This window comes from Hylobates moloch, unplaced genomic scaffold, assembly GCF_009828535.3.
Source record: "Hylobates moloch isolate HMO894 unplaced genomic scaffold, HMol_V3 SCAFFOLD_7, whole genome shotgun sequence".
Lineage (NCBI taxonomy): Eukaryota > Metazoa > Chordata > Mammalia > Primates > Hylobatidae > Hylobates > Hylobates moloch.
The window spans coordinates 105445797-105458515 of record NW_026652282.1 but is presented as its reverse complement, the minus strand read 5'-3'; the positions used below and the strand labels follow the sequence as shown (position 1 = coordinate 105458515).

The window sequence follows — 12719 nt, the reverse complement described above, 5'->3', positions numbered from 1 at the left end:
CTAATTTACAAGGATTTATTTATTTTCTCCCAAATGTAAAAATGTGCTCCAAGCTAAACATGCTGTCTGGGCATCTGAGGCCAATGTTTTCCTTGGTGCAGGGGGATTTTTAAATTCAAATTTAGACTGAGGGGACTCAAGCTATTGTGTGTTTTCTTCCCACTTTCACCTCCACCTGCCTTGCATCACTGCCTAACCTTGTGGTAATATCAGGGATCTCTATATTTTTACTTGCTTTGAAAAAGAAAATGAATTCTGGTTCAAAGTTTTTAAACCTGGAAGTGGTTTTCTTAGTACAGTTTAAGTCTTTAAATCTTTTCTCATCCAGAGAATGTACCTTTGATTGTTTAAGTGCTAATGAAAATGCTGTCAGTGAGCACATCAATGAACATGACCGTTGGAACAAATTATGCCCACAACATTGGTTACCAAGTTTTGGAGATCTGGGCACAACAATATCAAAATTGGAAAGTAAATTGAATCTGTAGATCTTGCTAGCCCCAGATGGCTTTATGTGATCTGAAATCACTCACATGCCCATCTCCAAAGAATAAAGCTTAAAATATATACTGGGAATGTGTCACCTCCTTTCACTCATTCTGACAAGCAGTAATATATCTACAGCATCATCACTATCCCCGGGTTATAACAATAAGCATTATGGGAGGGGAAACCTCCTCAAATGATGGACAAATATTATTCTCTTTTTCATGCCTGGGGTTTCCAATTTGATTTTTACCCTCAGTGAAAATTAAATACCCCTTAAACTTCACCAGCAAAGAGGTTGCAAAATTGTTGTTTGGGGAATTTATGTGTTGGTTGGTTGATTGGTTGGTAAGGAAAGGCAAATGAGAGGAAAATATGTACATATAAAATATGCCTCGGTACATTTATGAAGCACCTATCACATAGTTTCCTCAAAGCCTTTTCTACTATTTCTTTTTCAACTCCAAACATGAGTGTAACCCAATCAAAGTTAATTAAAGCTTCTCAAGGAAAAAGAAGTATGTTTGGAATTTGGACCATGATAAAAGATGTTGCTACACAAATATATGAAAGGAAAATATTCTACAAACTGTCAGCAGAATAAGCCCTGCAGGCAAATAGTGAGTATTTAATAAGCCTAGACTTATTTCAAAGGGCACTCGTCTGTGGGGCTCAGCTGACATGAACAGACAAAGAAGTTCACAGTGTTTAGATCTTCACAAAAAGTAAAAGTAAGAAAACTATGTAAAGTCCCAGATTATCCTCCCTGGATCAGCCTAAACTTTGCACTCTGATGGGATGAGAAGTGTGGTAGTCAAGGAAAAGAATTGTCCTCCCTGATATCAGCAAAGAGATGTAAAGACCTTCCCACATATACTAGTTAAGAATACATTTCTTTCTCTATACCTTTTGCGAACCTGCTCAAATTTTTAGAGGATCAGATCCTCTAAGTTGACTACCTCCTCATAAGAGCCATACTTCATTTTATTTTTAATATCCTTAATTTACTAAAGTTCCAGAGTATTCTTCTTAGTCTTAGTTTCAATATCACCAGATTCTTTATCCTTATACCCTCACAGAGCCTGGCATGGTGACATTCACTATGATTTAGTAATCATAGTGTTTAGTAAATGATTCATGATTTCGTACATATCGAGCACATCTCCTCTCAGTCTTTCCATCTCCAGACTTGAGTCTTGAGTCTTGATCTTTCCCCATAAGTCTATCCCCTTACGACAGCCAAATTTGAAATTTTATACTCAGCGATATTTAATATAGTGGTCATAGAAGGTGGTTTTAAATAATAGGTCTGCCACAAACCACACCAAATTTTAAGCAATCAAGAAATTGATGTTGCAAAACACAAAAATAACAGGCAGAAGTTCCCCCTTGGTTCATCCTCATCCAAAATGTTCTGGAGGTTAAATAATTGTTCATATGCCATCATCATTTAACTTGCCCCAGTCTTAAAAGTCTTTTTGTAAACCACCTTAAGAGTCCTTATACCTCTAAAAATTATAAAGGGATTTATGGACATGGAATTCCCTTGTTTGGACATGCTGGTTTCCTTTGGAGAACTCACCAAAACATAGATGACTTTTGAAGTATACAAGGGACATTAAAATGAATTTGTAACTTTTATAGATGTTAAGGATTAATCAAACATCAGGATTAATCAAAGTATACCATAAAGCCAAGTCTTAATATTAACTTCCTGCCAATGAATTAGTTCATCTAAAAGCAGTTTATTGAGTTTATAAAATGACTCTAGATGAGTTCACATTTTGCCAGAAAATTCGTGTGTGTGTGTGTGTGTGTGTGTGTGTGTGTGTTGTGTTGTGTTAAAAGGACATGCTTGTTAGCACAGAAATTCTGACTTTAACATCCATTCAATAAGTTTCACCAGACCTAAATAAAGGGAAGTGGGGAAAAGACTAAATTGTAGACTACTTTGAAAAATGCCACGTGGTTATTTTCAAGAGCACTGTCAAAAGCACCAAGGGAAATAGGAGTAGAGCCATATGTTCTTAAAGTGTATCTGATACTTTTTATATGTATTATTTCATATGATATAACAACCTAGGGCCAGGCCCGATATCTCACGCCTGTAATCCCACCACTTTGGGAGGCCGAGGCAGGTGGATCACCTGAGGTCAGTTCGAGACCAGCCTGGCCAACATGGTGAAACCCTGTCTCTACTAAAAATACAAAAAATTAGCCAGGTATGCTGGCGGGCTCCTATAATCCTAGCTACTTGGGAGGCTGAAGCAGGATAATCACTTGAACCCGGGAGGCGGAGGTTGCAGTGAGCCGAGATTGCACCATTGTACAAAAAAAAAAAAAAAAAAAAAAACCTAGATATAGAGTAACCAGCTCATCCTGGTTTGTCAAGGATGTCCTAGTTTTAAAACTGAGCTCTGCCTCTGTTACAGCCAAACCAGAGCAGTAGATCACTTTAGCTAAGTAAGGCAGACGATCCTGTCCCTGTGTTACCAAAGAGGAGTCTGAAATTTGCAAATGAATGATTCAATCAGAGTCACACGTTAGTCGTAAGTGGAGTGTTCAGTATTAGAACCCAAGCCTTCTAACCGCTATTATAATAAAAATTTTAAGAAACCAGGCTGTAATTAACACTGTGTGTAAAAACTGCTGTGAAAATTTTATCAGCTTTTATCTTTTCTAGAAACTTAGCCATTCCCTTTGTGATACTATAATTTTGCTCTCCAACTCCCCTTTTAATAGATAATATGGAGAAAAAACTCAGCCCGGTTTATCAGAGTTATTACAAACTCCCTTTTAACAAAGTCTGAATTGATGAAAATAATTGTAATGCTTTTCAAGTCAGTTATTTCCTAATGCAATCATGAAAATAAGCAGCAGCCTGTGCATTAGCACCCTAAAAGAAATGTAATATACATGATCTCCCCGCCTTTTCCCATTTATCTTAAAGATGATTTTTTATTGTTTGTGGGGGCAAGCAAGTATCAAGGGGGCGGAAAATTAAAACTGGAAAAAACAAAATTATTAGACCTGGCTTTACCTCCGCATGTGACTTTTTGTCATTTCTTCTCAATACACAAAGAAGCCAATGTATGCCCCAAAAAACCTCTCCCATCACTGTCCTGTCTGTGCTGAGCAAAACTGAATCTATATGTCTTTAAAATGCCTTTCCATTGCTATGGCTTTTTTCAAAATACAGAACTTAGTGCAAATGTGGTTCAATAGACTACTAATGCTCATTTGCTCTTTCCCAACAGGCATCACAGTTGATAGGCATGGATTTATTTACTTTGTGGATGGGACTATGATTCGCAAAATTGATGAGAATGCTGTGATCACAACTGTAATCGGCTCAAATGGTCTGACTTCCACACAACCACTGAGCTGTGACTCAGGAATGGACATCACTCAGGTAGGCATCACTGGTTTTCAAGTGTTATCGTCATTTGGCTTCATGGAAATGGATAACAATTTTCTCATGTAGAAATTAGGTAGAATGGAGGCCTGGTATATCTGTTATAACACCAGATAGCAGAAGTTTCTCTCTATGTAAGTTACTTTTTTCCTCGTTAGAAAAGCTTAGTTGGGAGAAAATGGTAAGCGAGGATGGAAGTAATGTCAGGTAGAATATTGACATACAATTAAGTAAGTTCTCTCAAACTTGAATTAATCAGAGGGTAAGGCCAATCTCGTTTATTGAATATTTCCAAGATATGTAATTCTATTTTTTTTATTATACTTTAAGTTCTAGGGTACATGTGCACAACATGCAGGTTTGTTACATATGTATACATGTGCCATGTTGGTGCGCTGCACCCATTAACTCGTCATTTAGCATTAGGTATATCTCCTAATGCTGTCCCTCCCCCTCCCCCCACCCCACAACAGGCCCCGGTGAGTGATGTCCCCCTTCCTGTGTCCAAGTGTTCTCATTGTTCAGTTCCCACCTATGAGTGAGAACATGCGGTGTTTGGTTTTTTGTCCTTGCGATAGTTTGCTGAGAATGATGGTTTCCAGCTTCATCCATGTCCCTACAAAGGATATGAACTCATTTTTTATGGCTGCATAGTATTCCGTGGTGTATATGTGCCACATTTTCTTAATCCAGTCTATCATTGTTGAACATTTGGGTTGGTTCCAGGTCTTTGCTATTGTGAATAGTGCCACAATAAACATACGTGTGCATGTGTCTTTATAGCAGCATGATTTATAATCCTTTGGGTATATACCCAGTAATGGGATGGCTGGGTCAAATGATATTTCTAGTTCTAGATCCCTGAGGAACCGCCACACTGTCTTCCACAATGGTTGAAGCAGTTTACAGTCCCACCAACAGTGTAAAAGTGTTCCTATTTCTCCACATCCTCTCCAGCACCTGTTGTTTCCTGACTTTTTAATGATGGCCATTCTAACTGGTGTGAGATGGTATCTCATTGTGGTTTTGATTTGCATTTCTCTGATGGCCAGTGATGATGAGCATTTTTTCATGTGCCTGTTGGCTGCATATATGTCTTCTTTTGAGAAGTGTCAGTTCATATCCTTTGCCCACTTTTTGATGGGGTTGTTCGTTTTTTTCTTGTAAATTTGTTTGAGTTCATTGTAGATTCTGGATATTAGCCCTTTGTCAGATGAGTAGGTTGCAAAAACTTTCTCCCATTCTGTAGGTTGCCTGTTCACTCTGATGGTGGTTTCTTTTGCTGTGCAGAAGCTCTTTAGTGTAATTAGATCCCGTTTGTCAATTTTGGCTTTTGTTGTTTTAGACATGAAGTCCTTGCCCATGCCTGTGTCCTGAATGGTATTGCCTAGGTTTTCTTGTAGGCTTTTTATGGTTTTAGGTCTAACATGTAAGTCTTTAATCCATCTTGAATTAATTTTTGTATAAGGTGTAATGAAGGGATCCAGTTTCAGCTTTCTACATATGGCTAGCCAGTTTTCTCAGCACCATTTGTTAAATAGGGAATTCTTTCCCCATTTCTTGTTTTTGTCAGGTTTGTCAAAGATCAGATAGTTGTAGATGTGTGGTATTATTTCTGAGGGCTCTGTTCTGTTCCATTGGTCTATATCTCTGTTTTGGTACCAGTACCATGCTGTTTTGGTTACTGTAGCCTTGTAGTATAGTTTGAAGTCAGGTAGCATGATGCCTCCAGCTTTGTTCTTTTGGCTTAGGATTGACTTGGCGATGCGGGCTCTTTTTTGGTTCCATATGAACTTTAAAGTAGTTTTTTCCAATTCTGTGAAGAAAGTCAAATGAAACAGTGACTGAAATTTAGAAAAATAGTGACTACGAAGGCTCTTTAGACATCATTTTTAATGAATATATATAGCTATTTATAAAATAGCTATTTCTAGGGTATTTGGAAGTTTTCTTAAGTAAAAGCAACATCCCCTCTGAGATCTATTTTACTGTTATTTAGGAAATCTGTTTTTTGTTTTTTGTTTTTTTTAGGCCAGTGAGGATAAAAGAAAATTCAGTGTAGCTTTCATCTGGATCCAAAATTCTGATTTTACCACAATTGTACAAAATCAGTATTAGACATTTAAAGAGATTATAGAGCATACAGCATAGTCCCAACATTCAGTGTCTGACTTTCTTAGTCTGCAGAAACAAGAAATGAAGGAAATAGATTAGACAATCCTCAAACCTTCCAGCTCTAACATTCCATAAATTTGTGACCCTAATAAAGTAGAATATTAAATAATCTTTTCAAAAAAACTAAAGTGGATGTTGAGAGTTTTCAAATTGATTAGTGTATCACAGAGGATGGTCTTGGCTGCAAGTAATAAAATACTTGTCTAAAAGTTGTTTAAACAATAAGGTTTAATTATCTCACATAATGAGATGTCCAAAGATAGGCAAAGATGCCAGCAGATTTCCTTCTTGTGTCACATTGGCCAGAATTGAGTCACATGCCCATGCCTTCACCAGTCACTGGCAAAGGGGAAATGAGATTCCGTAGTGGATTCAGACCCTCTAGAAGTGGGTCCCCTTCCCTGAGCACATTGCTGCTACCTGATTGCTAAACCAAAATCGGAGTTCTGTTAGCAAGGAGTAAAGGGTTGCTACTGGGGACGCAATGAGCAGTGTCCCCCACAGTTATGATATTCCTGTTGCCTCATTTGTCATACCACTTAAAACCTAGAAAAACAAGGTAAATGTATTAGTCCATTTTTACGCTGCTGATAAAGATATACCCAAGACTGGGCAATTTACAAAAGAAAGAGGTTTATTGGATTTACAGTTCCCCATGGTGGGAGAGGCCTCACAATCATGATGGAAGGCAAGGAGGAGCAAGTCATGTCTTACATGGATGGCAGCAGCCAAACAGAGAGCTTGTGCAGGGAAACTCCCATTTTTAAAACCATCAGATCTCGTGAGACTCATGCGCTATCACAAGAACAGCTCAGGAAAGACCCGCCCCCATAATTCAATCACCTCCCACCAGGTTTCTCCCACGACCTGTGGGAATTGTAGGAGTTACAATTCAAGATGAGATTTGGGTGGGGACACAACAAAACCATATTAGTAAGTAAAAGGTACACACACCCCTAAGAAACTTTGCTTTAGTCATTGACTCTAAGATCTCCTGCCACCTCCACCCACCTTGAGCATCAGCTCTATAAAACACTAGCCTATTTTGAATTTCTTCTTCTCTATGTGCCCCTGCCCTGCCCCAGAAACTCAAGGAATGTTCATATATAGTCAACTACAAAAGTGAAATGGGGAGTTGGGCCTGGAAAACTGACAAAATGAACAAACCCTTTTTTATAGAGACTTGAATGGATCAGGCTATCAAGTCCTAGAATAGCCTAACTTTCCATGATTCAAAATGCTGCGGAAAGCAAGGAAAAGCAGCATTATTTATGGCAATAAAGAAGGGTGTGAATGTATTTGTATGGAGGAGGGGGGAGAGAGAAGATGCACATGTATGATTCACTTGTGGGATTTTTTTTTAACTTAAAATAGGGTACTTAGTATTGCAATCAGTCAACTCTAAACAACTTTTCTGTTTCTGTGTAGAAAAGTTATGTTGAAAAGAGAATTATTTGTCTTAGTAGAGTAAATATATGATCATCATCACCATGAGAAGGGTTCTTTTTCACATGACACTTTCCAAACATAATTCCCACCATAAAATCTACCTCATCCTTTTCAGGTTGGGATATACAATGCAGCCCACTGAAAAGAAGCCCTGGTAACCAGGAGACAGAAACTTTTCTCTATGGCATTTCATTCCAAGCCTCAGTTTCTCTGAAGTACCCTCTTTCCCCTTTCTTTACACAACTTTAGCTTTAGAGATACAGTAGATTTTTTTGGAGGCAGGGGAGGTTGTGTGGTATGAGAAGGGGATGGTAGAAGCCAGCAGGATTTACCAGGAAAGAAAACAGATTTTATGTCCAGATTATTTGGCCAGTAACTCTGCTGCTACCCACCATTTCCTGTTCTGTGCCTGAGACACACTAAAGAGTAAATCCAATTTGTCCACCCAGACTGGCTCAAAACAAGGAGACTATATTGATCAGTGTCCAGATTATCACCCTCTACCTTTATTAGAGGCCTACTTCTCATGGCCCCATTCCCCCAGTCTGGAAGTACCTCTGCTGGTCCAAATCCCATTCTCCATCCATCCTCCTCACACCTCGCCTCTTCCATGGGAACCTTCCTTGATGGTTCTAGTCCTCACTGTTGCTTCAATCCCTTATTGGAATTTAGTATCACCATGCTTAAATGTAATTTGATCTTTGCTGGCAAACTGTGTATCCAACCCGTCTCCCACAGTAGACTGTGTGTTCCTGGAACATGCATAGGAAGGGCTCAGCAGGTACAGTTAACATCTATACCTGAACCAAAAGGACATAATGGTAAAAAGAATATGAAAGAGTAGTGAGAGATGAAGCTAGAAAGGTAAGTGAGGGTGAAATGGTGAAGGGCTTTATAAGCATAATGAAGTTATACTGGACAATGAGGAGACAATAACAGCGTTAAGAAGGGAAATGCATTTTTAAAATAGTATTAAGCATGGAAATTAGTTTTAAGAGATCATTCTAGCTGTTGCATGGAGAACCAAGTGAAGCAAAATAGCACTAGAGGCAGGGAGACCACTTAAGAGGCAGTTGAAGAAATCCAGGTAGGACAAGGACAAAACATATCAATATAGAAATGATCAGCCCCTTTCCAAGGGACTGCTATAAAAATTAAGCTGTTTTCCAATGCTTTTGGGATGTTCAGCTGATATTTCTTTGGGATACAACTCTGGATGAGACTTTCCATGACACTGCTCAGCTTTATGCAGGCTACATAGGCAAGCAATATCAATGGCTGAACCTAAAATATCATAGAAAGGTAGATAGATTCGTTAAACATTGGAGCTAATATCAAATAACTTGTTGACTGACAGTTTCAGAATTGAGGGAACGTGTATGGTAGTACCATTCACTGATACAGGGCATACAAGAGGAAGAGAAGCAGGTTTGCTTGATGGTTGGATGATGGGTTCAGTTTGGGGTACGTTGAGGTGCCTGTGTGGCATCCAGATAAAGATATCTGGCAGGAAATTGGATACAGGTTTAAAGCTTGAGGTCTAACTATAGATTAGAGTTGTGATTGCTATTAGTTTACACATGGCAATGGTAAATAGGGGAGTGGATGAGCTCTCTCACAGAGGGTACATAGCATAAAAAAGAGGAGAAGGCTTAAGACCAAACTCTATGGAACACCAGTATTCAAGAAAAAACTGAGGAATGAGAACCCACAAAGGAGGCTGAGAGAAGGAGACCTGGCAATTAGGAGGAAAACCATGAAGGTGTCAAAAAAGCCAAGAGACACAAGTTTTTCAAGAGGAAGGAAATGGTCAGTATCAAATGCTGCTTAGGGATCATAAAAAATGAGGTGCTTTTTAAAGAAGTCATTAGATTTCACAGCATTAACGCCTCTGATAAGAGTACCTTTGATAGAGTGCTAATTAATGAGAGTCAGATACCAGCGGCAGAGTAGGAAGTGAGGAAATGGAGAAACCGAAAATAGATCACTTCTTTGAGATGTTTGGCTGGGAAGAAGACGCTTTGGCATTGAAGCAAATCAGCTCCCAGGTGTGGGGAAATCAGCACCCAGGTGTGGCACAGGTGGACTAAAGCTGGAGAACACCGAATGAAATTGATGAGTCAGTTGATAGAGAGTTTACCAGGAGAAAGCCTGTGTGTGGCACAGCTTCCTAGATGCTCAGCCATTATGACCAGAGCTTCCCATCTGTTTAGACAACTGTGACAGATTGGCAACCGATGTTTCCCATGACTGTACTTAAGAACATGGGCCATCTTCAGCTAGAAAGAAGAAAGCTGAGCAGGGAGCTTCATAACACCCACCAAGAGCAAAGCCCCAGTTGTTCATAGTAGTACTTACAGTGATCCAGCTGAGCTTACACAGTGCTCAGTTTCATATTTCAGTAAATCAAAATATATTGACGGGTGAGGGCACAGACAAATGTCTAAATGAGAGTGCATTGTTTCTGCTGACAGGAATGGACAGGAGAGAAAATAGAGGCCTATGCTGCAACATGAAGATTTGAATCAGACCTTAAGAAAAGCTTACTGTTTCTAACACTATGTGGCAGCATCATATATTTTTAAAAAATTTTTGTGGAGTTCCCACCTTTTGAAACTTTTCAAGCAAATGTTGGATAGCAATAATCTATGAATGCTTGACATACAGGCCTCTCTGGAGCCAGGAAAATGGACCGTTTTCTCAAGGTTCCTTCCAACTCCACAAAGGTGTCTCCACAGAAATACAACCAAATTTCTAAAGTTTCTTGTTACCTTTCCAGCATTCCAGCATTTCAAAACCAAAAGATCTCCAACAAAGAAAGGCCCATGTATACTAGCATAGTACCTATGGAGGTTAGAAAGTGATGTGAGAGAATGGTCCTCTTCATCTTACTTGCCTTCATCTTCTGTACTTTTCTGTGGCAAACCTAAGCCCAAAGAAGAATCACTTCTCAGGGCTTGTCCTAATCTTTAGCAGATCATTAAGTCCTATAGTAAGTCTAAGAATAACTGCTACCACTTATAGAGAGCTCACTATGTACCAGGAACTATGCTAAGAATCTAATTTACACTATTCCATTTTATCTACACAATGCAACCACCCTTGAGAGGTAGATATTATTATCCCCATCTGCCAGAGGAGAAAACTGTTAGTCGGAAGGATTATATATTGTGCTATGACCTAAGAGTTATGGAGTGATATAACTAAGATTTTGGCACAAGCTTTCTGAACCCAAGTGTGCATTTTTCCAACCCCTGGAGATGACTAAATATCACTGTATTTAGCTGAGTGACAAATGCCGCTTGGTTGAAGAATATGCTGTTTATTCACAGAATGTGTGTTTAGTGGCAGTTAGGAAAGAGTTTAATAAAATCTAATCGTCTCAAGAAATGAAATTTGCTTTGACAATAAAATCATCCATTTGTTCAAAATCAATATCTTTTTTTGATTTACTGAAATCTGAAACTGAACTCTCAGTATAAACTCCGAAGCATAACTGCCCTTTGTAAGCACTGCTATAAGCAACCAGGCCTTTCACTTCAGGAGATGAGTTGATTGTCAAGACACTGGGTGCTTTATTTCTGTTGCTGCTTTTGAATCATCCTGCTCTGGTAACTCACTTCCATCTGATGCCTGACTAGAATGGAATTGGGAGCGAGAGCAAGTTTCTTGATGGGATAGCAAGTTACTCCTTGGAGCCAGCCTAATGCTTTTCCCAAAGTCAGCCCAATAGGAGATACACAAGCAGGATGGACCTTTTGCATGCATAGGAAATCCTGTTGACCTACTGCCCATAAGGTAGACACTTTGAGGTGTTTGTCTAGAGCATCCAGATACACAGCCAGGGCTTCATAAGTGCTTATTGGATGATTTGTGTGTTTCCCACTGGTTTCCAACAGCACCCATTTGTCAGATGGGTCTAATGGGGGTAGGGGAAGCATCACCCCTAGTTGTGCAGGAAGGAAGGTAACATTCTTTGGAGGAGCAAACTTTGTCCTCATATATTACATCTATTAAACTAGTCCACTTCTCTTTTTTTTTTTTGAGACGGAGTCTCGCTCTGTCGCCCAGGCTGGAGTGCAGTGGCGCAATCTCGGCTCACTGCAAGCTCCGCCTCCCAGGTTCACGCCATTCTCCTGCCTCAGCCTCTCCAAATAGCTGGGACTACAGGCGCCCGCCACCACACCCGGCTAATTTTTGGTATTTTTAGTAGAGACGGGGTTTCACCGTGGTCTCGATCTCCTGACCTCGTGATCCGCCTGCCTCGGCCTCCCAAAGTGCTGGGATTACAAGTGTGAGCCACCGCGCCCGGCCTAGTCCACTTCTCTTGAAGTGGACTATATTTGTCCTCATATATTACACCTATTGAGCTAGTCCACTACTCTTCTCAGTCATTCGATGCTTGACTCCTCTCCAGAATATTCTGACCATGTAGTAACAATCCAACCTATTTTCAAATGCTTCTTGTGATAGGGAATTTACTACCTCCCCCAGGCAGCACATTCCATCTTTGGATGCCTCTGACTGATGACAGGCTCTTCTTGGATCCCTTTAGCTTTGTGTCTTCCTTTAACTTTCACCATCCAGTCTTACTGCAACTGTTCAGGCTTTCTTGAATTATAAATTTAATCTATATTCTATGAGATCAATCTACTAGTAAATCAAGCACAATACTGGGTACATTTATATATGTTATCTTATTTAATCCTTCAAGATAAGTATTATGTTCCCCTGTTTTTAATACATATGAAAAACAAGATTCAGAAGAACTGAGTAACTTGGCCAAGGTCACACAACCAATAAGTGGCTGAGTTGGAATTTGAACCTGGTCAACCTGACGCCAAAGCCCACATTATTTTCACCAAATTCCGTTAAACTGCCTCCTCCACATGATAGCCCTCTTAGTACAAGAAAACAACTCTTTCATGCCTCTTAAGTCACATTCCCACTTCATTTAACTATACTTCATTTTGCATGGTTTTGAGTTCCTTCACCATTCTTCCAGAATGGAAGCCACCATGGCTTCCAGAATGAATAAAATAATCCAGATGTGCTCTGAGTACTCAGAGGTAGAATGGGAACCGTCACAACTCCCTTTCTATATTGTTTCTTTTCCTTTTGCCCATTGATTGTTTAAAAAAAACACTTCAGCCACAGAACATTTACTTCAAACAAATCAGTCTCAATTTATAAA

At 39.5% G+C, this 12719-nt stretch overlaps 1 protein-coding gene across 1 annotated transcript in view; it reads left to right on the top strand.

Moving 5' to 3' along the window:
* The window catches only part of TENM1 (teneurin transmembrane protein 1), an 854513-nt gene that overhangs the window by 772165 nt on the left and 69629 nt on the right, over window positions 1–12719 (top strand). Inside the window, exon 23 of the mRNA XM_058441351.1 lies at window positions 3744–3898. Coding sequence (XP_058297334.1) covers window positions 3744–3898 — 155 coding nt within the window. The remainder of the gene's footprint in view (window positions 1–3743; window positions 3899–12719) is intronic.